General features: G+C 39.5%; 1 protein-coding gene across 1 annotated transcript; it reads right to left on the bottom strand.

The window, feature by feature from the left end:
- Positions 1-412: 412 nt before the first annotated feature.
- SLC18B1 (solute carrier family 18 member B1) lies at positions 413-25,918 on the bottom strand. The gene is given in 16 exon segments (XM_082634397.1): positions 413-939; positions 1,166-1,218; positions 1,315-1,408; positions 2,106-2,180; positions 3,880-3,975; positions 6,068-6,135; positions 6,137-6,160; positions 7,467-7,568; positions 10,266-10,402; positions 15,572-15,728; positions 17,662-17,809; positions 18,540-18,613; positions 18,932-19,027; positions 24,510-24,649; positions 25,165-25,198; positions 25,722-25,918. Coding segments are annotated over 16 exon segments (1,473 nt in total). The 5' UTR covers positions 25,830-25,918; the 3' UTR covers positions 413-872.
- Between the last annotated feature and the right edge of the window lie 1,295 nt (positions 25,919-27,213).

Raw genomic sequence — 27,213 nt, 5'->3', positions numbered from 1 at the left:
CAGCAGAGATTCACTCACTTCAAACAACTGCATGGATTTTACCTGAAGTCAGAGGAACCCCTTCCCTAACATAGAACAAGCATTCCTGTGGGCTCACTTGCTCTGGAAATAGGATACATCTATTGGGAGTATGTTTTTTTTTAAAAAATGATAGAACTAAAACAGAGACATTAAGGGAAATGAATAATATTATACCAAGCATTATTTATAAATCCAGAGCCTAATTCACAGCATATTACAAAATTGGAAGTGTTAAGTAATATTATTCTTGTATCTTTCACACAAACAAAAGTTTTAGAAGAGCTGATGGCCAGGGTATGCAATAGAGTTTTTCCATGGTAGGCTGGAATTTTGCCTTTTGAACAAAACCAAAAAAACCTTAGGACACAGAGAAAGCAAATATTTTAAAAACTGATTTCACAGTAATTATTCTGTATGTTTTGAGTTATCTTTATATTATTTTTAAGCATATCAAATCAATTCATTTCTTTCCCTGTTAATAAAAAGGGTACAGTCACAGAATCAGTGCCCTCAGAATAAAAAGAAAACAGAGGAAACAGGACACCTAGAGTCAGTAACATCCTCAGGGCCAAGTCTGGTCACTCAAAACCAAAAACTTTTGTTGATTTTCAACAACTCTTCGCATACTTAAGGTTTCAAATATGGCTGCTTCAGCAGGCCAGCTCTTCAGGACGACAGTATGTGCAGCCCAACACAGGATCATCCAAAACTATGTTAACAATTTCAGGATGCTGGTGTGGAGTCCATGGAGTTTTGTGTGTAAAAATTAGGAAAATCCTTCCAGCGATGAAGTTCAAGGCCAGGAGCATCCATCTCCCAGCCCCGTATCAGTAGGGATCCCTAAGGTAAGGCTACGTTTCATCAGGCAAGAGAGCAGTCTGTTCCTCCTCTGTGCCGAGGATATTTTGAAGTTTAGATCTACGTTGAAGGAAAGAAGAGGCCAACCTCAATATTTCTCACCTTAAAGAAAAACTCAGTACCTACATCTCTATCCAACTATTTCCGTAAATGTGTCTATCAAGTGATGAGGCTCAGAGTGCCCAGAAATCTCCGGAGTGGAAGAATGGATGTAAAATGGTGTCTTTTTTCCACTCCCACAAGCCAACTTTTAAAGAGAGAAAAAAAACTCAAGAGTTGACCATACCTCCTTCTTCTCCTTGAATGCTCCAATAGATAGAATAGGCCCATCACTAGTCCCTTTAACACAATGAAAGGTACTGCTTAATATCAATTATCCAAGTCACATTTCTCCATAAACATAAGGAAAATGAAAGTAAAAGACTAATTACTCACACTTGTCAGAGCCCAGAGACCCTGCAGAGCAGCTGCCCATTCAAAACCAATTTTCTCATATAGAAATCCCCCCAGCATTGGTCCTACAAAAGCACTAACAATGAAAAGAAGAAAGAGGATTATAGTGCAAAAAAAAAGTTACTCCTTATAGGCTGCATGACTGCTTCAATTCATTATATTGAAACTATAAAACACTAACGAAAAAAGCCAATTCCTGGACAGAGCATTAGGTCTAAGAAAATAATTCTACCTGATAATGATGATGTTTAAAATTTTTAAACAATCCTAAAATTATAACTGCTTCTAAAAAGTTGGTGCTTTATATGAAAATTTTTAAAAGATGATATGCATTCAAAAAAACCTTTATATTATTCTCTCTACTCTTCTAGGTATTTGTATTTAAAACAATTCAGTACGTACTTATTGATGATAGCTACATGGCCAGCATACAGTTATCCCTCTGGTAGTGTAGAGAGTTAAAAATAAATACACAAATGAATGAGTAAATGAATACATTTTCAAAACTGAGACAGGCTCCTGTTAAAGGAACTTTAAAATATCACTTAAATAAGACAAAGTATATGAGACCATTTTGATTATGTATTAAAACTGCTGGTATAACCATTGATCTTGAAGTCAGACAGCTGGATTAGAACTGCAGCTCTGCCCTAAGAGAATTATGTGCCTCCTGGCAACTCATCTGACCTCTCGGTGTCTGAATTTCTTCATCTGTAAAATGGGGATAGCATTTTCCAACTTACAGGTGTGAATGAAATTCAATAGCTACTCACCCAACTGACCACAATGCACCAAAGAGACCTGAAACAAGTCCCAAGGTACTTAATCCTTCTTCAAATCCATTTTCACTGCAAAGAGAAACAAGAGTGTGTCTGTGGTTAAAAGGGAAACCTGCATGAAACAAAAGAATAGGGTATGGTATAAAAATAAACCAGGGATAATCTGGATAAACCCAACAGCCAGAACACTCCATTTCTAAAATAAAAAGCTAATCTCATTTGAAGATATTACTATAGTAATATTTCCTCCAGGGTTTTCTAAAAATACTTCTACTGCATATATAGGATACAATATTAAGAATCGTGACCCACTTGCCTTAAATGTTTATTAAAGTATATAATTAACTAAGAAATTCTTCAAATGAGATAAACATGTAGAGAGAACGATGGGCAATCTTTAGAAAATACAGAGGCAGCTCCTCATTCCTTTGAGACCTGTTGAACTGACAACAGCAGAGCCATCAGTGTTCTCCCTGCTCAAGTTCACTTTGTGTTCTTCATCATTATGCCTACTAAACAAAAGACTGATGGCCAAGTGACAAAGATACATTTGGTCTTCTTCCCCATTTCTGGCACACAGCTCCTAAAACCCCGTGGAATTTCTTAAGTGATGAAAGCCATAAAAAAAAGTGTCTTTTGTTATGTTAATGAGATGACTTTGGGACTAGCACCCACATTGCCTGGAGAACCAACACGTGATTAGAGGGTTGAAACTTCCAGCCCCACACATCCCTCCCCCATAGAGAGAGGGGGTGGAGGTTGAATCAACTGCCAATGGCCAGTGATTTAATCAGCCATGCATATGTAGTGATGCTTCCATAAAAACCCAAAAGGACTGAGTTCACAAAGCTTCCAGCTTGGGAAGCCAGAATGCTTCCATGTGCCACTGCGCTGGGCCCCAAACTCCACAAGGACAGAGGCTCTGCTGCTTGGGACCTTATCGCCCTATATATCTTGTCATCTGGCTGCTGATCTGTATCCTTTAATATCCTTTGCAGTAAGCCAGTAGCTAGTGAGTCAACTGGTTTCCTGAGATCTCTGAGCTGCTCTAGCAAATGAAGAGAACTCACGGAGGGGGTCGTTGGAACCTCTAATTTACAGCCAGTCGGTCAGAAACATAGGTAACAACCTGCATTTGAAATGGGCATCTGAAGCAGAGGGCACTCTTGTGGGACTGAGCCCTTAACCTGTGGGATATGATGTTATCTCCTGGTAAATAGTGTCAGAATTAGTTGAATTGCAGGACACCCAGCTTGGTGGTGTGAGGGAGGAAAAACCCACACATTGGAATTGATACTAGAATCCATTTAGCTGGTCACTCTGTGCCCTTGTGTGGACCTCCTCTATGACAGGGAAATGATGCTGAGGCCTTCCCACTGTGCTTTGGCTTTTTTTTTTTTTTTAATTTATTGAAGTATAGTTGATTTACAATGTTGTACTAATTTCTACTGTATGGCAAAGTGCTTCAGTTATACATATATATGCTTTGGCTTTTTAGAAGTATACCTATACCGAGGTGTAAACTAAGCCAAGCCTCTATCCACAACCCATTTTACCTATCATTGTACTAATATTACTATATATTATCATTTATACTATTGTATTTTTGCTTATACTATTTATATCACAATATTGCATGACATGAAATCATGAAGATTTAGTATTTTAAAAAAATATCCAACATCCTACAAAACTGAGAAATTCAAGAAAGCTTGTGATGTTTATTGCTAATCACAATACAGTTCTTCAAGCCATGGAAGTAACTTACTGTGCGCAACTGAGAATCTCCGGGAAAGCTGAAATTAAACTCATTCCAGCAGAGATACCATTTATGACTAATATCAACACCAACAACCAGAGCTGACTGCAAGAGAGTTTTGGAGAAAAATTAACATTTAAAGAGACAACAAAGCTTCACGCCAAGGAGGGCAGGCAGGATCTCAGAGAAGTTTGTTTTACAGATAACATGACTAGTCTGGTCCTTATCCCCATCTGATCCCATTTTGTTCAATGAAAGCACCTTTAACTCCTTACATTTTTGAGGGGGGAAAACGATCAACTTATCCTGCTATCCCAATATCTTTGGTCACACATGTCACATGCCTAGAGTCAACCTGCCTTCTTATCACCATGTAAAAGCCTTTCAAAGTTGGTTAAAATGTCAATGTTAATGTTGCTCCTTCAAGCACTTGGCTTTGAAATTCCACTGACTGAAAAATGGCACAGAAGGAAAATGGTAAAGGAAGTGACAGGAGCCTGCTATGTGTTCCATGTCGGGCCCTATGTCAGTTACTTCATATCCATTATTCTACTGAATCCTTGCAGCAACCCTGCCATGTAAGTCTGTTAAAAAATGATTAAGGAAGACAATCTAGGTGATACAAACAAACTTTATTTAACCCTTCATGAAGTGGATGGTCTCATTTTGGAGAACCGAAAAATGGGATGGAAGGCAGGAAGCTTTTATAGGATAAGGGGAAAAAAAACAAGGAAGAGAAAAACAGGTAATATCTGATTGTCTGGGGCTACGCAGTCCATCTTGTTTGGGGTGAGAGGCCCACAGATGGTGGCTTGGCGTTTGGGGGTGACTGGGTGACTGGATAGACTGCTCTTCTGGTCAAGAGGAGCATTTACAGGGACATGAAAGTTTTCTAAGTTTTGGTTTGCTGACATGGCACCCTGGGCTGGAGTCACTCTATCTTGAGCCTAGAAAATTATTTCAACAGTACTATTATTGGCTTTTTTGGTGGATAAGAAAACTGAGACTCTTGGAAGTTAAATGATTTGCTCAAGTTCACATACCAAGGAAGGGGCAAAGCCCACATACAAACCCAAATCTGAAAGACTCTGAAATCTTCCTTTTTCCATATCATGTTTTGTCCCAGAGGTACCTAAAAAGCTCTAAGTAGCTCACTTTATTTTAGCAAATAAATTATAATAAACAAGCTTTATTAAGCAGCTACAATATGCTAAGGATGATAGAGAAACAAAAAAGATTTAGATCCCTCCTCAAGGGGCAAGAAGGAATAGAAAAAACAAAAGTATATTCTAAGAACTATCAGCTAAAGGTAGATAACAAATGCTACTTTTAAAATAAAGTACAGGGCCTCCCTGGTGGCGCAGTGGTTGAGAGTCCGCCTGCCGATGCAGGGGATACGGGTTCGTGCCCCGGTCTGGGAGGATCCCATATGCCGCGGAGCGGCTGGGCCCGTGAGCCATGGCCGCTGGGCCTGCGCGTCCGGAGCCTGTGCTCCGCAACGGGAGAGGCCACAGCAGTGAGAAGCCCGCATACCGCAAAAAAGAAAAAAAAAAAAAAAAAAAAAATAAAGTACAGGACTTCCCTGGTGGAGCAGTGGGTAAGAATCCGCCTGCCAATGCAGGGGACACGGGTTCGAGCCCTGGTCCGGGAAGGTCCCACATGACGCGGAGCAACTAAGCCCGTGCACCACAACTACTGAGCCTGAGCTCTAGAGCCCACGAGCCACAACTACTGAGCCCGTGTGCCACAACTACTGAAGCCCGCGCGTCTAGAGCCTGTGCTCCGCAACAAGAGAAGCCACTGCAAGGAGAAGCCCATACACCGCAACAGAGAGTAGCCCATGCTCGCCACAACTACAGAAAGCCCACGCACAGCAACAAAGACCCAACACAGCCAAAAATAAATAATAAATTAAAAAAAATAAAATAAAATAAAGTACAAATGTGCAATTGAAATACAAAGGGAGGATAAGCATTTTTATCATTTGATTCAGATTTTATGCATTCCTGTTTGCCTAGACCACTGCTAGCATCCAGTAATACTGTCAGCAAAACAAACAATTCAATATAGTCCTAAATCTGGTAATTATTTAAATAAGATTCAAAGATACTAAGCATATCAGTGTTATACCAAAAAATTTTTAAATAATTCCTAATGTTATTTTGCCACAAATTCAAAAGAAGAAAAAAAAAATTACCTCTTAATGTGCAAGAATGGGGCAGGTCCTAAGAGCATGTAGCACCCTGCTGTGATTAAGTTTCCAAAAAACGAGAAGCCATTTCCTTAGATGCTGGTAAAGAAAGTCCACAGAAACTCTTAGAGGTAAAGATCTTCCATAATTCAGGAAAATAAAGAAATCACTGAAGAACACAAGTCATGATATTAAAAAATCCAAATACATTGGGGAAAACAAAATTTTACATGTAAGAGAAAACAGGTAGATGGTAAACACAAAAGCAAATGCAATATACCCCAAGACAGGGGTTGAGCAAATGACAAGTATTCCTTGGAAAGGGAGTGTATTGTAGATTTTGCACATGATAAACTGTTCCAAATATAACAATTTAAAAAGTAGTCACCACAAGGAATGACCAAGTAGATGCACTATCTAGAAAATTCACATTATTAAAAAGTACCAAATAAAATGTTTCCTTATAAACTACTCAAACACAGGCTAAAAATTATAGGGGTACGATATCTGTTCAGTTATATAAGGCTATGCCTTAAAACTAAGTTACAAACACTGTTTAAGACACTTGCTTTTTTCCACCTGGATTACCAAGTAATCTCCATGTAATAAGTCTTCATAAATATATACCCACATCTAATTAAGAGGGGAAACACAAAAATGAGCACTAAAGTCATAGAAGCTTGAGACCTGGCTAACAGTACTAGCTCTGTATACTAGTCATCTGGACTGAACGGTTTAGACCTAGTTAAAGGAGAATAGAAAGGATTTTCTGTCAGGATGGCTATGGGATAACTGATGCATATTTACGCGACCAATCCTTTCACTCCCACAGAAAAACTTAATTCTATCCTCTCAACTTGGTCAAGTCCTAACTACTTTTGGAGCTCTGCCCTAATTATTGAGGTTAAACCACGTTTTGGATCAAGGGAACTTTTTTCCTTTAGAAAGTCTAATCCAAGAGTTTTTCAACAGTTTTAGCACAAGACTCCTCTTTTCCCAGATGAAGCAATTAAAAAGTGAATCTGTTCAGAGGGATGGCAGGTTGGCACATACTGAGACTTCACACTGGAACCTCTCCATCAGCTTAAAAAATTGAATATATTAAAATTTAAATGTTCTCACTGCTCTCCACCCCCTCAAAAAGCTAACTGTGGTGATGGATACGTTAATTAACCAGGTAGAGGGAATCCTTTCTCAGGGTGTATGTATACCAAATCACCATGATGTATACTTTAAATATCTTACAATTTTATTTGTCAACTATACCTCAATAAAGATAAAATTTTTAAAAAACTGAACATGTTAATTCTAATCAATGGACCTCTAGAGTTCAGGAAGTACAGTTGGACAACCACCAGTCTAGACATACAAAAGTAACTCTTAAATATCGATGATGCATACATACTGGCATTTTATCACTGAGTAGGCCCACCAGTGGTGAAGAAATGGCGTAGGATAGTGCCAAACCCAGGAATACCAGTCCCACATATCCAGCTGGTAAATTAAACTGTAAAGGAAATCCTGTGTTAAAGTTACATGCTTAAGTCATTTTTTCAATAAATATCTATCTTTTCCTTCTACCATTTCTTCAGCTCTTACTATCTGCCATGAGGCTACTACTAACAGTCAGCATCCTTCCTAAGTTTTGTCTTACTCTTATAAACGGATTACTTTTTCTCTATAGGGGAAAAAACCTAACCACAGGTCAGGAGTCCTGGATGTTTTTGATTTGTAGCATTTGACATTATAGTATAATTATCCTTCTATGAATCATAGCATTTTTACATGTCAATCAGTGCTTTGCAAACGTTAGTATGCACAAAAAATTACCTAGAGAACTTGTGGGTTTTTTAAAAAATAAATTTATTTATTTATTTTTGGCTGCATTGGGTCTTCGTTGCTGTGCACGAGCTTTCTCTAGTTGCTATGAGCGGGGGCTACTCTTCCTTGAGGTGCGTGGGCTTCTCATTGTGGTGGCTTCTCTTGTTGTGGAGCACAGGCTCTAGGTGTGTGGGCTTCAGTAGTTGCGGCACACGGGCTCAATAGTTGTGGCTCGTAGGCTCTAGAGCACAGGCTCAGTAGTTGTGGCGCATGGGCATAGTTGCTCCGAGACATGTGGGATCTTCCCGGACCAGGGCTCAAACCCGTGTCCCCTGCATTGGCAGGCGGATTCTTAACCACTGCACCACCAGAGAAGTCCGGAGAACTTGTTATAAGAGGTTCTTGGATGCCAGCCCTAGAATTTCTGATTCAAAAAGTCTGGGATGAGGCCTGAGAATGTGCATTTCTAACAAAAATCCCAGGTGATGCTCACTGCCCACAGACTGAAGTGCACTGGTGTAAAAAACACTGACAATAATATCTATTCTATCCATCTCAAAGAGATATAAATTTCTAATTAAAGAATTAGATGGTATGACACATTTTAAAAGGCTTCTAAAGTAGTAAGCTACCTCATAACTCTGCTACTCTTACTGTTACCAACATGATATAAATGCCTTTCTTGGTTATCTGAGTTGTTCTCATTTTCCTTAATTTCCTTAACTAATCCTTAATTAAGCCCATGAGCTCTATTTATACATCAGTATATGTTTGAATAATTTTAGTGACATAACTCAAGCTAAAAATCAGCCGTTTAGAGACAGTAGCAAGATAAAAAAGTCAGAAATGTCCTCTTCTGATTTTACAACAGTGGGGAGACAGGGTGGAACCCTCCTTCCCTAAAAGGCTGAGCGACTGGACAGCAAACAGCCAATACAAAAAACTGTTAAGAAGGCAGAAGAAGGGCAAAGAAAAACTAGAAAGTACATTTCTAAAGATTTTTTTATAAGTTAGACACGAGCAACTTGGGTTTATGAGCCATTGGTTACAAATTTTTTTTTTCATTGTTTGGACACACTTCTTAAAAGGACAGAAAAATGACTTAAGGAGACACGTTGTTGGGCTTCCCTGGTTGTTCAGTGGTTAAGAATCCGCCTGCCAGTGCAGGGGACACGGGTTCGAGCCCTGGTCCAGGAAGATCCCACATATCACAGAGCAACTAAGCCTGTGTGCCACAACTACTGAGCCTGCGCTCTAGAGCCCACGAGCCACAACTACTGAGCCCATGTGCCACAGCTACTGAAGCCCACACAGCTAGAGCCTGAGCTCCGCAACAAGAGAAGCCACTGCAATGAGAAGCCAGCGCGCCGCAACGAAGAGTAGCCCCTGCTCTCCACAACTAGAGAAAGCCACGTGCAGCAATGAAGACCCAATGCAGCCAAAAATGATAAATAAATAAATAAATAAATTTATAAAAAAAGAGAGAGACACGTTGTTGATAATGTGAATGGAATGTGTCACCATAAACACAAAGTATTTTTCTTATGCATTACCTCATAGATACTCACTTCTTAAGTGTGATATATTATTTTCCAAAACTTGGGTCTGGCACTAAAATAACTGTCCCCAAGTTTACCTGTGAAATACCCAAAACTGTCTTTACTGACTTGAAGGGGTTGTGTTTCTGGTAACAGTGCTTTTTTCATTCTAGGGCCTCAAATAAAGTGAGTATGGACTGCAGCTAGTAGATTTCTGTCTTTATAAACACAGATTAATTCTCCAGTATAATTAACTATCAGACTTAGTAATTTATTGCATTATTTATTAATAATCTTTTTTCAAAAATATCTAAGAACAAATTGCTATAACATCAAAATTTAAAATTCAGTATATAATTTTCAGCATTAAAAAGATGGAGAGAAATTCTTGGTTCCTTTCTCCCATCTCAGATTAATATAGCCCACAGTCTTTTGAGTATGTATGCAATAGACTAAAAAGTAAATGGACCCAGAGGGGATCTGTTAGAAAAGAAGGGACACCTCACATTAAATGAGGCACTAAGTACTCCAAATGTCTCACTGGAATCAAAGCAGAGGAAAATATCCTTATTAAGCAGCCAGGATGTTGCCCAAGCCAGACCTATGATGACTCGAGCAAGGCCTTGAAAAAGGAGACCAGATGAAAGCCTTCTTTCATTTACACCAAATCAGACCCCTAGTTATAGGGACATCACAGAGGGAAGGTACAGGCTGTCTTGGTGAGTAGCTCTCATTCTGCCTCCTTCTTGAAGCCACTCTCAGGATTTTCCATCAAGCAGGGCCCGAGAGCAAGCAATTATGTCCGCCCGCTACAATGCGGAGGTCTGCATCACCAGGCTACTCACCTTCTCCAAAACAAAGAGGGACAGCGTAGGATCAAGGAAGCCAAAACCTGAGCTGAGTGAGGTAATGACGAAGGATATAAAGGCAACCTTGGGTAAAATGATGAGTTTCCAGAATGAGTGTTTCCCTGGATCAGACTCTGTGGGGTAAAAATAAAAAAAGAAATTAGAGTAATGAAAATTGCTTAACTTTATCTTTCAATCTATTTTGAAAAGTCAAATTGGTAAGGTCATCTTTATCCAGTAATCAAAATAACCACACTTTTGAGTTTGCCTAAAATTTGCACATAAGTTATTCAAACCTAGAGGCCATTTCAGTGTTCTTAAAAATAATTTCTGTAATTCAAAAAGAATCAACTGGAATCAGAGTGTGAGGAGAAGAAGCAGTCTTGGTTACGGGTCATAACCTAGAAGTCAGTGAGGCCTTCCCAGATGGGATAGAGAATATGTAAAGTTTGATTTGGTGCATAGGAAAAGCCAGACGCTTTATCGGGGAAAAATGTGTGTGTGCTGAGGAGGAATCTGAGTTAATCAAAGAACAACTTTTTTTCTGCTCGTGAAAAAAAAAACACTGAATTGAAAGGGATGCTCAGGACTTCCCTGGCAGTCTAGTGGTTAGGACTCCCTGCTTCCACTGCAGGGGGCATGGGTTCGATCCCTGGTCAGGGAACTAAGATCCCGCATGCCGTGTGGTAAGGTAAAAAAAAAAAAAAGAATGAGATGCTAGTGAATCATGTGTACATTCCATTTGGCAGTAAAGGTCAGTTGAACAGCAACCTCATGTCCCACCATTCCAACAGCAACACAACTTCTGCACCGTCCCAAGCACCAGGCATGGTTGTTTCCAAGCCGCCAATCATATCCTACAACTCCCTTCTTTTTCCCTGCTAATTTTTGAAGTTCTATTCACTCTGTAAAGTCTGGCTGTGACCCTAATTACCCCACAAATTTTACCTCTGTTTTCTACTGCACTTCTAATCTATACCATGTAATTTAGCACTTAAACTTAAATTTCATTTTACGTGGTTTACTACTGTTTGATGACTTTCCTATCTTCCAACTAACTTACTGAACAAAATCTATGCTGAGTCAGATACCATGCAAAATGCTGGGCAGACAAAGGCAAAGGAGACAAACCCAGATCCTGACCTCACAGAGAAGACACAGTAAGGCGTGGAGAGAGCTAGGATGGAGCTAGGAGGGTATGGATTGGAGCATATGAGAGGGTTGCCTTAAAAAAACAGGGAAAGCTGTTTAGGAAAGAATTTCCAAAAGTAATCATATCTAAGTTGCTGCCTAAAAGATGAGCTTGAGATGAACAAGCAAAGAAGGAGGAAAGAATAATCCAGGTATATTATCCAGGAATGGCTCATTCCAAGACTCAGAAGTGAGGGAAAACTATTCTGTTTGAGGAAATGAAAGAGCAGAAGCAAAGGTGGAGGATGGAAATTGGAGGGTAGGGAAGAGAGATCCCATTGTAGAAGGATGTAGTGATCAGATTATGCAGCACTTGTAAAATAGGCTAAGAAGCCCGGGAAATCACTAGACACTTCAAACAAAGACTGAGAATCAGATCTGTGGTTTAAAGAGACCCCTCTGTGGTCTCCTGGGAAATGGAGACAGGGGGACGAGTTAGGAGACTGTGCACTGAGCCAGGCCCGGAAGCTCTCTGAGGGCCAAATCAGCAGTGACATCCTCATTTCTCCAAAAGCACCCACCATAGTTCATTACTCAATAAATTCCTGGTGAATAATGATCCAGTAGGGAGCAAAGTACCAAAAAAGCATCAAGTATGGTTCAACTATTTTAAGTACTACCCTTGGACTTTGTCAGGATATGAGGGATAAAGTTAAACTGTGGTATTAGTTTCTTAATTATTAGCCGAATATTCAATGATGAACCAATTGTGAGCCCAGCCTAGGATGTTTAACTACAGATTTGACTTAGAACGGGGACAGGCACCACCATGTGGCTCAGTGTGGCAGTGCCAGCAGGGAGACTCCATTGGGTGTGGATTTTGGACTGTATTTTACAGATGTTTATTAGTCACCTTTAAAATATAAATGATAGAAGATCAACTGTAATCAATTACATTTATTATGCATATAGAAGGTATTATGGATGTATGGTATAAGACAAATTATTATGGCATAAATGGTCCCTTTCTCTAAATCCAAAGTGAGAAAGGGGATTATCGCAATAAGAACATACAGAAACGTACATGAAAATGAACACATAATGAGTTTAACTAAGCTGCTGATGAAGCCCAAACAATGAAAACTTATGGTGATACCTACTTCCAGAGGCACGTGACAAAATCACCTGGGGAGCTATTCAGGTATTTCAGCTACTCAGGTATTCTCTCTGCTTCCTCCAATTCTGATACATTCTTCTTGGAGGGACAGGACTCCATGGTTGACAAGGTCTGCCACAGGAAACTGCTCTTAGAGATGAGGAAGTGGTGTGGCCCTCAGGTGTGAAGGGGCAGGAAAAATGCAGAGTACTGTGGCACTAGTGACTTAGCATCTAGATCATTGATTGAGAAGGTTCAGAAAAACTTCCCAGAAGAGGTCATACAAATTAGGTTTTGAAGGATGAGTAGGAGTTAGGTAGAGTAGAAGTGGGAGATAGTCCAGCTCATGTGACTCCCCTGCTGACACCTGACAACAGCTCCTAGTGGCTTTCAGGATAAAGCTCTCATTTCATGGATTTAGGGATTTTTATTAAGAGGATTGTCATGTACTTGACTGTGTTTTAAAAATATTTCTTTAGTGCAGTATGAAGAGGTGACTTGGCGAGCAGATATAAAGGATGAGAGAGAGGGAGGGACCGAAGTTGACTCTTAGACACCCAAACCTAAAGCTACCTTGTTCATGGGTCTAGAAGCAGTTAAGTGAGTGGGGTGGAACTTATAGAACAAAATTCTGCCAATATCATCAAAATAAAAGAAAATTTAATTTTCTAGCTTCTATCTATAAGCTTTCCTAAAACATTAATTTTTAAAGGTACTCAATGGGAACCCCTAAATCAATATTTATACCCTCAACATTATCAATTTTTGAGATTTAAAAAAAATACCAGGTTTTTCCATTCAATCTAAATAGAAGATCCCTCTTTAGATAAATAGAAAGTTTGCCAAACCATTTTAAATGGGCAAAAGGCCTAAACAGACATTTCTCCAAAGAAGATATACAGATTGCCAACAAACATATGAAAGAATGCTCAACATCACTAATCATTAGAGAAATGCAAATCAAAACCACAATGAGGAATTACCTCACACCGGTCAGAATGGGCATCACCAGAAAATCTACAAACAACAAATGCTGGAGAGGGTGTGGAGAAAAGGGAACCCTCTTGCACTCTTGGTGGGAATGTAAATTGATACAGCCAATAAGGAGAACAGTATGGAGGTTCCTTAAAAAACTAAAAACAGAATTACCATATGACCCAGCAATCCCACTCCTGGGCATATACCCAGAGAAAACCATAATTCAAAAAGAGTCATGTACCGCAATGTTCATTACAGCTCTATTTACAATAGCCAGGACATGGAAGCAACCTAAGTGTCCATCGACAGATGAATGGATGAAGAAGATGTGGCACATATATACAATGGAATATTACTCAGCCATAAAAAGGAACGAAATTGGGTCGCTTGTAGTGAGGTGGATGAACCTAGAGTCTGTCATACAGAGTGAAGTAAGTCAGAAAGAGAAAAACAAATACTGTATGCTAACACATATATATGGAATCTAAAAATAAAAATGGTTCTGATGAACCTAGGGGCAGGACCGGAATAAAGACACAGATGTAGAGAATGGACTTGAGGACACAGGGCAGGGGGAAGGGGAAGCTGGAACGAAGTGAGAGAGTGGCATGGACATATATACACTACCAAATGTAAAATAGACAGCTAGTGGGAAGCAGCCGCAGAGCACAGGGAGATCAGCTCGGTGCTTTGTGACCACCTAGAGGGGTGGGATAGGGAGGGTGGGAAGGAGAGGCAAGAGGGAGAGGATATGGGGATATATGTGTACGTATAGCTGATTCACTTTGTTATACAGCAGAAACTAACACACCATTGTAAAGCAGTTATACTCCAATAAAGATATATATATATATATATATATATATATATATAAAGGAAAATTAAATAATCAAAGAAACAAAAAAAACATAGCTAACTGTAACTTTAAGTTCATTGAAGATGCAGGGAAATTTTAATTGAGGAATAAGGGAAATGAAGAGGAAGAAGTAACCAGGCTGGCAGGGATTAAAGGGGCTTCAAAAGATACCAGGTAGTGGGGGTGATGGGCAGAGATGAGGAGGGCAGGCCAGGACGCAGGGAATTACTGATGTTGAGGCCAGTCCAGCACCCGACCACAGAAGCTCTAAATACACGTCCCACGATTAACTAGTAAAGTCTTTTTTCCTTATACGGTGTTACTGATAAAGAGTTAACACAACTCCTCTTACTGCATGAGAATCTGACCTGGTATCAGTTTCTTAGTCAATAGCCAAGTGTTCACCTGTGAACCCAGTCTGAGCACGGTCCAGGATGCCCTACTACAGAAATAACCATCACGACGCACAGAAAGAGGACAGGCTCTCCTCCAGCTCTGTTCCACTAGTAATGTGACAATGGTAAAATGCCTACTCCATTGCTAGGCAATCTTACGTATAATGAAAATAACCCCTGACTGGTAAATTTCAGCTGTAGAGAAGGAACTATAAACAAACCATCAATATGCGATGCTTTGTGCCTCCCTGACTATGGTGACTACTGTACCTGGCGCGTGCCTCATGGAGACCCCGGCAGCTGTGCCCATAGTGTTGTTAAGGATAGGATGACTCCTATGGGGCATGAAGCTTTGGAGCCAAGATGACTCCCGTTACTGCCTGATGTGGCCCTGTGTCCTCGCACTTGAGCTGTGCTGTACACAGCTGCAAGCACCACAGGGAAGGAAGGTCTGACTTTGTCCTACTGTCACAGAGCCTTGTAAGCAGATGGTGAATCTTTAATTTTAAATCCAAAAAGACATCTGATGGGCACTGCATATGTTTTATGATAAGAAATTTAATGTTTGCTAGTTCTATAGGTCAGAAAGAATTTATGACAGACAGAAATTCACATAAACTGATTGCTTACAGCAACATTTCTGAAAAGAGGATCGATTCAGCATGCTCTACAAAGCTATTATTGATTATGTAAAATAGAACTGTGTATATGTTAAATTGGTCTCCTACAAAGGCATAAAAATACTTAAATTTAAGGTTTTTAAAGTGAGTAATATATGAAATCTTACCATAATTAGGTAAAATACACATGTTGAGGGGAACCATCAGCAGAACTATGCATCCCAGAAGAATGAAAGGCACCTCATAGCCAAAGGATTGATACAAGAAGCCACCCAAAGGAGGCCCTAGTACTAGACCCAGTCCAGAGAAAGTCTCAAGACTTCCCTACAAATGGGAAAACAAAAGAAAATTGAGTTAATATATTTTGTTTGAAAAATGAACAAAGATTTAATGGGCATGATCTGAAAAAAATTCTATCCACTTTACAATTTATACACATACCACACACACACCCAAGATGGACCAAAAATTTAAACATACATATTAAAATCATATAAGTACTAGAAAAATTAAAAATGAGAGTTTTTTGTTTTCTAATCCTTATGGTGAGGTAAATTTTCTAATTATGACATAAAAACTTAGAAGACACAAAAGAAAAGACTGATCAATCTGATTACATGAAAATACGAAAAACTATGAATGGCAAAAAAAATCAAAAGACAGAAGAATGGGGAAAAAACATGGACAAAGGACTAATTTCCCAAATGCATCACAAGAGCAACTACTCATCAATGAGAAAAATCAACAGTCCTATGGGAGGAACTTCCCTGGTGGTGCAGTGGTTAAGAATCTGCCTGCCAATGCTGGGGACACAGATTCGATCCCTGGTCTGGGAAGATCCCACATGCCGTGGAGCAACTAATCCCATATGCCACAACTACTGAGCCCACGAGCCACAACTACTGAGACAGCATGACACAACTACTGAAGCCCACGCACCTAGAGCCCATGCTCCACAACAAGAGAAGCCACCGCAATAAGAAGCCCGTCTACCACAACAAGCAGTAGCCCTTGCTCGCCGCAACTAGAGGAAGCCTGTGTGCAGCAATGAAGACCCAATGCAGCCAAATAAATAAATAAATAAATAAATAAATAAACTTATAAAAAATATTTAGAAAAAAAGAAAAAACACAATCTTATGGGAAAATGGGCAAATGTTGTAAATGGACTGTTGACACATAAAATGAAATACAACTAGCTCTAATGTGAACTGGCCATCTCTAAGTTGCAGGACAGCAAAGCCACACTCCAAACATGTTTAGCCACAGAACCCTGTCTACAGAGCATGTCAATGGACTAGCATCCTTCTGAACCCTTCTCGAGAAATGTAAACAGTACACCTGTTACGGTGGCCACCACCGCATGGCAAATGACTATAGAACCTAAAGTGAATCTATACAGATATATATACATACATATATATATATATATACTTATATGGGTGTATAAATATATGTGTACATATATTTAATAAAAGTGTGAAGATTTATATTTATACAGCAAATAGTTTACCTGAGGGTCAAAACTTTCAAACTGTAGTATTAATATGGGTAAATGAGAGAATCCCTGGTACTGAGCTGATTAGACCCTGAGGTCTCTGAGGGTGGTGCCTGTTCTGCGATGCAAACCAGGAGTCCTTCGGGGATGTCTGGGTCCAGAGGAGTGAGCTATGGGAAAGGCTAGTTGGGATCAGGGAGACAGCAGCCAAGAGCTAGGACAGGCATCTGGTATGTCACTAATACCTGGTATCACGGTGCGTAGGCAATATATGAGAATGTACGCCAATAGGATGCTACCAGGCTCTGGATTTTTTGGTAAAATAAGAGGGTGCTCCTCAGACTGACGGCACAGCACTTATGGACTTCAGAATGATCTCTAAGGTCCTTTCCGTGAATCTGGGAAAAGTGGAGGAAGGACTCTAGTATAAATCTGCTTCAGGTGGCCTAGCTACAATCTAGGCTATAGAGAGACAGCAAAATACTATTAGAGAGGGTTTTTTATTTTTTAAGGGGTAAAAAGAACATTTGATTTTGCCCATTCAGGGGCTTCTAAGCCCAGGAAGAGCACTTAAGTAGACTAAGGGTATATTTATTGACAGCCTGCTGCTACAGGCAGAAATTGGGGTAAAAGGTAACAAAAACAGAAAGTAGAAAAAAGGCAGGTCTAGAAGAATGGGCCCCAGGTTTAACTTGAAAGGTCAAATAAATATTTTAGCCTACACTAAAAGGAAAATAGGAAAAGTGTATAAAATACCTACCATTACTGTAGCCACGTTATTTGGAAAAGCCTTTGCGAGGATAGAAGAAGATGCGGTTATTGCTGCAGCAAAACTGATTGCGTCAGTTATTCTCACTAGAAAACACATAGCAATAAACACGGGTCCTTCTGGAACTTGGTCCAATACACTAAAAAAAGAATAAGATGACTCTCAAATGCCAAATTGATTTTGATTTTTTTTTAACTGTACTCACTGAAAACAGTAGTACCTCAACCACAGTTATTAAAATAAATCTCTTTAGAATACAAATTTTTTAAGAGTTTCTTTGTTATATTTTTAGTAGGAGGAATCTGAGTCATAATGACAGCCTCATTGCGCATTTTTACTGATATATTTGATGCCCTAAATAATAATACTAAATAGGCCTTTTGAAAAATGTAGAGTCACTCTGATAAGAACATATGTAGAAAGCCTTCTTAGTTTTAGGTCTTCCCCCAAACAAACAAACAAACAAAAAGCCACAAGAAGAGGAAAGCAAAACCAGGAACCTGAGAAAGATTTCTGATGACATTATCTTAACATTTGTATCCTTATGTTCTTCAGCTGATTCTTTAGGTAAGAAATTCACCTTTCTGCTTAAGCCAAAAAGTTTTTGTGACTCAGAAAAGGGAGTTAAGTTTCTGTCTCTCAGGATCACAGGAGTCCTAAAGAACAGATTCAGCAGCCAGCTTAATGGTGATCCCCTAGAGGACTCTTTTCTTAAGATCAATGTCATTCATTCCATTCACTGTGTCATTCAACTCCCTTCAACATTAGTCACATGATATTGACTGATTTACATAAACCATTAACATTTTAAACTGAAGATAAATTATTAAATCTGTTCAAGCTCCCAAACATATCAGAACATGACTTACCCAAAGAGAACTGTAACTCCTCCTGAGACAAACATTCCTGCTACAAACATAAATTTTGCTCCAATATGTAAAAGCTATAATAAATGTCAAAGAAAAGTGTAAACTGATGACTGCTACAAGTCTATAGTGACATAAACAAATCCACTGTATCAGGAAACAAAAGATTTGGGGAAGATATGTACAGTTAACAAAACATTATAAGTCTTTAATGGATGACAACATGCGTTGCTTACAAACACGGAAGAAGTTAAAAATCAATCAACTTTAAGAATGGAACTGTCAACTGAAGCACGATTCATAAAATATAATGGTGGTTATTTCTGTATCAGTGGAAATTCTAGACTAGTAAATTAGAATAACTCATTACACAATTTTAAAAAATTAATACTTACATATTTTCCAAATACCAAAGATGCCAGCAAGTTAAACAAAGCATAACATCCAAAGATCATACCAATAACTGTATTGCTGGCTCCTTTCTTTTCAGCCTTTAAAGAAACAGAAAAGAAAACAAAGTTTGAAAGGCAAGTTAGCACCAATATAGAAAAATGGAGCTATTAGATCAGAGCATCATCTTCTTGTAACCTTTATCTGTAGAGTAATTTCAAAGATTATTATTTTAAAATAAACATGGTGAGGAAGGAAAGGAAACTATTAAACCTAGTCTCTGACATGAAAGTAATTCACTCACCAAGCCTATAACAAATTGTTAGCTTTACGATCTTGAGGAAAAAAAAGAACAAAGCTGGAGGAATCACACTTCTTGATTTCAAAAATAAGTTACAAAGGTACAGTAATTAAAACAGTATGTTGCTGGCATAAAGACAGACATATAGACCAATGGAACAAAATAGAAAGCTCAGAAATAAACCCACATAAATATGGTCAATTGATCTTCCACAAGGGTGCCAAGGACACACAATGGGGAAGAGATATTCTCTTCGACAAATGGTGTTGGGAAAACTGGATATCCACATGCAAAAGAATGAAATTGGACCCCTATCTTACACCACTCACAAAATAATCTCAAAGCAAATTAGACTTAAACATATAATCTGAAACTGTTACACTTCTGGAAGAAAACAGGGGGTGAGGGCTTCTTGACATTGATCTTGGCAATGATTTCTCAGATTTGACACCAAAATCTTAGGCAACAAAACAAATCAGACAAATGGAACTATATCAAACTAAAAATCTTCACAGCAAAGAAAACAATCAACAGACTGAAAAGGCAACCTACAGAATGGAAGAAAGTATTTGTAAACCACCTCTATATACGGGGTTAATATCCAAAATATGTAAGAATCTCCTGCAACTCAATAGTCAAAAAAACCACCACAAAGAACCTGATTTAAAAATGAGCAAAGAACGTGAACAGACATTTCTATAAAAGAGATACAAATGGCCACCAGATATATGAAAGGCTGCTCAAGATCGCTAATCGTCAGGGAAATGCAGATTAAAATCATAATGAGATATCATCTCGCACCAGTTAGGATGGCAATTATTGAAAAAAACAAAAGATAACAAGTGTTGATGAGGATGTGGAGAAACTGGAACCTTATACACTGTTGGTGGGAATGCAGAATAGTGCAGCCACTATGGAAAACAATATGGAGGATCCTGAAAACATTAAAAATAGAACTACCATATAATTCAGCAATCCCTCTTCTGAGTATATATCCTGAAGAATTTAAAGCAGGGTCTCAGATATATTTGCACCCCCCCATGTTCATTGCAGTATTATTCGAAATAGCCAAGATGATATAGAAACAACACAAATGTCCATTGATCAATGAATGGATAAAGAAAATGTGGTATACACATAAAATGGAATATTATTCAGCCTCAAAAAGAAGGAAATTTTGGCATTTGCAACAACATGGATGAACCTTGAGGAAATTATGTTAAGCAAAGTAAGCCAGTCATAGAAGAACAAACGCTACATGATTCCATTTATATGAAGTATCTAAAATAGTCAAACTCATAGATGCAGAGTCTAGAATGGTGGTTGTCAGGGGCTTTGGTAAGGGGGAAGTGGGGAATTATTGCTCTTTGGGTATAAAGTTTCTGTTATGTAAGATGAGCTTGTTAGGTTCTCACCACAATAAAAGAAAAAGAAAAAAAAAACCCACAAAAGAACACAAGGGAATTTTTGGAAGTGCTGAATATATTTAATATTTTGATTACAGTGATGACATCACAGGTGTGTGCATATGTCCAAACTCATCAAGATGGATATATTAAATGTGTGCAATGTTTTGTATATCAATTATACTTCAAAAAGTCCCCCACCAAAAAAAAAAAAAAAAGAAGAAGAAGAAAAAAAGAATTGTTAGCTTTAGCTGGCAAAAATCAGAATTAGAGTATAAACAAAACAAAAAACCTTGGTTAAGGAAATTTGGGCTTTGCTTCAGCCATGGATCTATGCAAACAGCTGATCTTGACACACTTTCTTTTTGGTATCCATGATACCACACTTTCTTTTTGGTATCCATAGAAAATATGTATATTGCTCTCTGCCCCTGGTTCTTGGTACAAAGCTCCTAATACTCCTGTAATTTCCTCAGTGATAAGAGATCTAGGAGCAATATTGTTCTAATATTCAGTCTCTGACCCTGGTTCCTGACACCGAGCTCCTAAATCCCTTGCCATCTCCTGGGTGACAGGAGTTCTAATAAGATAACTCTTGGTGGACTCCTACATGGGGGCTGGTCACCAGAAAAACCAAGCTATGATTAGAAGCTTAGAACTTTCAGTCCCATACCCCATCCTCCAGAGAAGGGCTGGAAATTGAGTTAATGATTGATCATGCCTACGTGATTAAGCCTCCATAAAAATCCCTAAGGTATGGGGCTTGGGGAGCTTTTGGGTTGGTGAATACATGGAGGTGCTGGGAAAGTGGCTCACCCAGAGGGGACATGGAAGCTCCAGGCCCCCTCCCACATACCTCACCCTCTGTATCACTTCCATCGCATGCCCATCTGTATACTTCATCACATCTTTTTATAATAAAGTGGTAAGCATTAAGCAAGTGTTTCCCTGAGTTCTGTAAGCCATTCTAGCAAATAAATGAATCCAAGGTGGGGTGGGGGGTGGTCATGGGAACCTCTGATTTGTAGCCAAGTTGGACAGAAGCTGGGGGTAACCTAGACACCTACTACTCGCGATTGGCATCTGAAGTGGGGGGGGCAGTCTCGTGGGATGGAGCTTTTAACCTGTGGCATCTGGGCTAATTCAGGTTACTGACAATTACTGTCAGAATTGAATTGAATGGTAGGACACCCACCTGGTGTCCAAGAGAACTGCTTGGTGTAGGAAAAAGAACCCCACGTATCTGGTGTCAAAAGTGTTGTGAGTGTGGTAGTAGTATAAGAATAAAGGAGAAACACACAAAACTGGACAGCTACATGCAAAAGAATGAAATTAGAACACTCCCTAACACCATACACAAAAATAAACTCAAAATGGATTCGAGACCTAAATGTAAGACTGGACACTATAAAACTCTTAGAGGAAAACATAGGCAGAACACTCTTTGACATAAATCACAGCAAGATCTTTTCTGACCCACATCCTAGAGTAATGGAAATAAAAACAAAAATAAACAAACGGGACCTAATGAAACTTAAAAGCTTTTGCACAGCAAAGGAAACTATAAACAAGACAAAAAGACAACCCTCAGGATGGGAGAAAATATTTGTAAATGAATCAACGGACAAAGGATTAATCTCCAAATTATATAAACATCTTATGCAGCTCAATATTAAAAACACAAATAACCCAATCAAAAAACGGGCAGAAGACCTAAAAAGACATTTTTCCAAAGAAGACATACAGATGGCCAAGAAGCACATGAAAAGCTGCTCAACATCACTAATCATTAGAGAAATGCAAATCAAAACTACAATGAGGTATCACCTCACACCAGTTAGAATGGGCATTATCAGAAAATCTACAAACAACAAATGCTGGAGAGGGTGTGGAGAAAAGGGAACCCTCTTGCACTGTTGGTGGGAATGAAAATTGATTCAGCCACTGTGGAGAACAGTATGGAGGTTCCTTAAAAACTAAAAATAGAATTACCATATGATCCAGCAATACCACTACTGGGCATATACCCAGAAAAAACGATAGTTCAAAAACACACATGCACCCCATGTTCATTGCAGCACTATTTACAATAGCCAGGTCATGAAAGCAACCTAAATGCCCACTGACAGATGAAAAAAACAAAACAAAACAAAAAACTTTAAGAGAAAGAAAAAACAAAAAAGCACACACCAACAGCCTTCTCTTCCTTTGTCTGTATTCCACTAAGAGGAATCTAACACTAGCTGCCCTTGCTGAGTTCCAGCTGAACCGGGAAATACTCTTCTAACTTGATGGCGCACTCACTCCCGGTCTTCTCCAGCGTAATTCCACAGGCTCCATCCATCACTAGTTTTTTCCAAAACTGGTATCTACTCAGTCTACTTACTCTGTGTTGCCCAAGCCCCTCTGATGACTTCCTACTGACTACATCTTCGGCCTGCGTGGAAGGACCCTTCCATCCGAGCACCAACCTGCCTTCTCAGATCCTCTGCTCACATCGGACCTCACTGAACCCCAGGCCCAAGCCCCACCTTCGTCCGTGGTTCCCTAAGAACACGCTATTTACTTTGCTAATCTCGTGACAATCCCCTGCGGGTTTCTAACCTAGAACACCTCTTTGACTTACCTTAGGGTTATTCGGCCAAGCCCCTTTCAGTATTACTCCTCTCTTTCCCTTCCACACCAGCCAGCCTCTCCCGTGGAAAAATGAACCATTCCCTTCCCTAGAGTCTCCTAACATTTTAGACATCCTCTTCAAGAATATCCAAATACTCTGCAACTTTTTGTTGTCATATTTTTTCACTCCCCATGGACAGACGAGAGAAGGACATTTTCCTCATCTTGTTTTCCAGCCCTAAAACATCCAACGCCTAGCACACTCTAGGGTGGGAAGTCGTTAAACCTCCCATTCCCGTTCCGTAAACGGAATTGAACTGGGCCAGTCACTTAACTTCGTAATCTGTTTCTTCACTTGCAACATTATGAGATTCTCGCTATTCTGCCTATATTATGGAGTTGCTACAGAAATCAAATGGGATAATGTGTGGGAAACTACACTGAAAACTAAAAAGCACTTATGGCTACAGAGCTGTACTGCTTCTTTAGCAGAGAAGCCATGCTTCTCGTCTTTCGTAGCACACAGAAGGAAGGACCACATGTTATCAAAGAAGTTAGAGGACTGGGAGGGGCCCGTGCACCATGAGGCTTTGGCAAAGAGCATGAAGCAAAACACATGGGCAAATTATCTCCACTCAGCCAAGTCAGTATCATTCCTTCCATACTATACCTCACCAACCTCTAGATTCCAGGTGGATTCTCTAGGGGTTATTCCTTCCAGTCTGTGCCATTATCCATAGACCCTAACACCACATAGAACACTATGATTAGAAAGACCTAATCAATATTAATCAGAATTCCTCCTTGGCACAAACATTGCCACTAGATTCCATATGAAATTCAAGTCAGAAAAGGGCATTTAGTGGACCATGCCTACCTAAATCCAAAATATTAATAAACCCAAACTCCAGGAAACACTGTCTTAACGTAGATCTTTTGCAATAACGTTAAAATCTCAGTTATTCAGTGCACTTCCTTTTTTTTTTTTATCAGTTGCAGAAACCAAACAGATGAATCAAACTACATGGTAAGCAAAGTAATCCTCAGAAGGTCAATTATACTTAGGTGAATTACTTCCCAAGATGATGTTATTTTTACTGAATTTTTTTTTCTGGTATCAAATATTCTCTAAGAAGTCTTCTGTTGGCTGAAGTTCTATACATCATCTTTGCCATATGCAGATTTTTACATCCCCCAAATGAAATATTTCAAAGCTTTTTAAAAACACTAATAGTTCATAAGGATATAAAAATGTCTTACCTCCTTGGGGAAAAAAGGTCCAAGGATAGAATAGCACATCATGGAACCTAAGTTAATGGAAGCTGCTGCTATCAGTACAAAAATCTGTTCTCTTGAAAGCCGCCTGGATGTCTCCCTTGCATCTCCTGGAGGGCCATCACCTTGAAGGCAAACATGCTGCAATTACAGACATGTAATTGGGGCTACTGATCAAAGTACAGAAATGTCACTTCTGTGCACAGAAATGCACTCAGAATAACATTTGCTGAGCTAAGGGCTATTTTGAATACAGCACATTTGATCAAATGTAACACAATCCCTGTATATCACTGCAATTTTCAAAATATATCACTTTCATTTACATACTATTCCCTATTAGGATTTCAGTGCACAATTTATCAAACCATCTGCTTTGTTTTGCCTTCACCATAAGGTCTATTTCTTTCACCTTTACTAGATTCCTTCAGGAAGGATGAGGCCACAGGGTACTCTCCAGAGTATTGTTCTCTGAAGTATAGTGTGCTTTCTCAAGTTACTAGCTTCATATGCTACGTGGACTCAATAACATTTTAAGCATGTCATGTTAGCGGTTTATTAAAAGGGTACTATTGAAGTCAAGTGAAGTGTAAGTAGGAGAAAATAAGCTAAATCATTCAACTGGAGAATTAATACTTACAATGGCAGCTCCTGGAAAGACAAGTGCCATAAATCTGTAAATCAGTGTTTTACAATAATTACTGGTCTTCTGCATCAATTAATTTAATACTTATTCCCAGGGCTAAATTTCCATTTAATTTAAAGACACGAGGTCAACTACTCAGTTCCAAACATCCAGTAAATCTATTTGCTATTTTTAAATTAAATGGTTTTGAGAAAAAAGAAATTTAAGTAAGAAAAGTATATTTGAATTGCTCTATTTTTTCAGAGGTTGCCATTGTTGTCTAGAAAAAGAAATCTGTGCAACAGGAGGAAGTCTTAAGAGCCTGTGTAAGAAATTTGGTAGTGGATGAGGAAGGGAACTGAGAGAAAGTTAAAGGGGCGACAGGGACAACAGTGGGGCTGGGCTCGAAATGTAATGATTTTCGTTTGTCTAACGGGCACACTTATTTGAATGCATTCTTAAACACATAGTACTTAAAAGTAGAGCTACAGAGAGAAAGTCATTAGAGGCCACATCCGCACCACCCCAGTGCGCAAACTTTAACCCTTTCCAGAGAGAAAAAAAACGCTGACCCGAACCCCACTGCCCGGCCCCTCCTTTTCCAATCTCTCGCAAACAAACCACGCTAAAGCTAATTCAATCGCTGTTAAAGAGACACGACTCAAGCCACAGAGATACATCCGGCATCACTGCTCTCTGTAACCTCCTGGGGGGCGTGGGCTTTCGGGGTCCCCCGGCGAGTCCATGGGCAGTGCGCGGACTCCTGCGCCGCGGCTCCAGGGTCCAAGCCCGCGCTCTCAGACTCGACCTTGAACGAGCGGAAAGGCGGGCGGCGATTGCTCAGCCGGGCCCATGCATCCCGTATTCCCTACGGGAAGGGCGCCTAGGAGTTCCACGCGGCCCTAGAGGATAGGGAGGGGCTCCGGGAGGGGGGGCGAGGGCGGGTCTGGGGCGGGCGGAGGGCGGAGCAAGGACTTTCTTTTTTTTTTTTTTTAAGGCGTAGGCTGTTTACGTCCACCACCTAGGATGTGCTGTGCTTTTTCTCTCTGTATGAGAGAGAGAGAGAGAGAGAAAAGATGAGTCTATATTTCATATAGTTGAACCCCCTACCTTAAAATGAGTAAAATTTAGGAATACTAAGAGTAAGAAAGGAAGCTAGGTAGACACAGAAAAGATAGGGAACACCTAAACTTAAAAACACAAATGTGAATTAGAAAATTAGGTTCATAACGACGCTTTTTTTTTTTAAGTGAAAGCAAGTTTATTTAGAGAGATACACATTCCATAGGCAGAATGCAGTCCGTTTCAGAAGGCGAGAGCAGCCCAGATTTTTTATTTAAAGTGCGTTATTCTTCGTAGTGGGTAAACGATATGGTGTTTGTAATCACTGAAGCCAGACATTAGTAACCTGGCAATGAATTAACTGATGTGAAGTATCCGAATTAGAAAAAATATTTGCAGGAATTATAGTGAATGCTGAAGACGCATGGCGGAGTGGCTGGGAGTATACCCTGGAGGCAGAGGCTTGAGGTTCAATTCAAGGCACTAGCCGGCCCTCTGTACCCTGCTTCTGCATTTCTCGAATTCAACCAAGGAGGGAGGGGCCCGAAAATATATTTTTAAATTTTTTTGGAAATTTCCAAAAACCAAAACTTGAATTTGCCAAGCAGTAGCAACGATTTACATATCATTTAACTTCTGTTTACAACTATTTACATTGTATTGGGTATTATAAGTAATCTAGAAATGATTTAAAGCAAATGGAAGGGGGTGCTGTAAGTTATATGCAAATACTATGCCATTTTGTATAAGGGACTTGAGCTTATGCACTGGGGAACCTATACCCTCTGATACCAAGGGATGACTGTACTAGCTGTATGTGACTTTGGACCACAGGTCAGTTTCTCCATCTGTGTGACTGGGATTATAACGCCTATCTTGTAAGATGGCTGTGAGCACTGGTGACAAACTATGTGAATGGCTTGGCACTCGAACATGACGGCTGCTATGTTACTCTCACCCTCACAATTCTCTGGCACAAAAAAATAAGAGGCTTCACTTATC

Source organism: Mesoplodon mirus (genome assembly GCF_964341445.2).
Source record: "Mesoplodon mirus genome assembly, chromosome: 10".
In the NCBI taxonomy this organism is placed as follows: Eukaryota; Metazoa; Chordata; class Mammalia; order Artiodactyla; family Ziphiidae; genus Mesoplodon; species Mesoplodon mirus.
The sequence above is the reverse complement of the archived record's forward strand: the minus strand, read 5'-3'. Positions and strand labels throughout refer to the sequence as shown.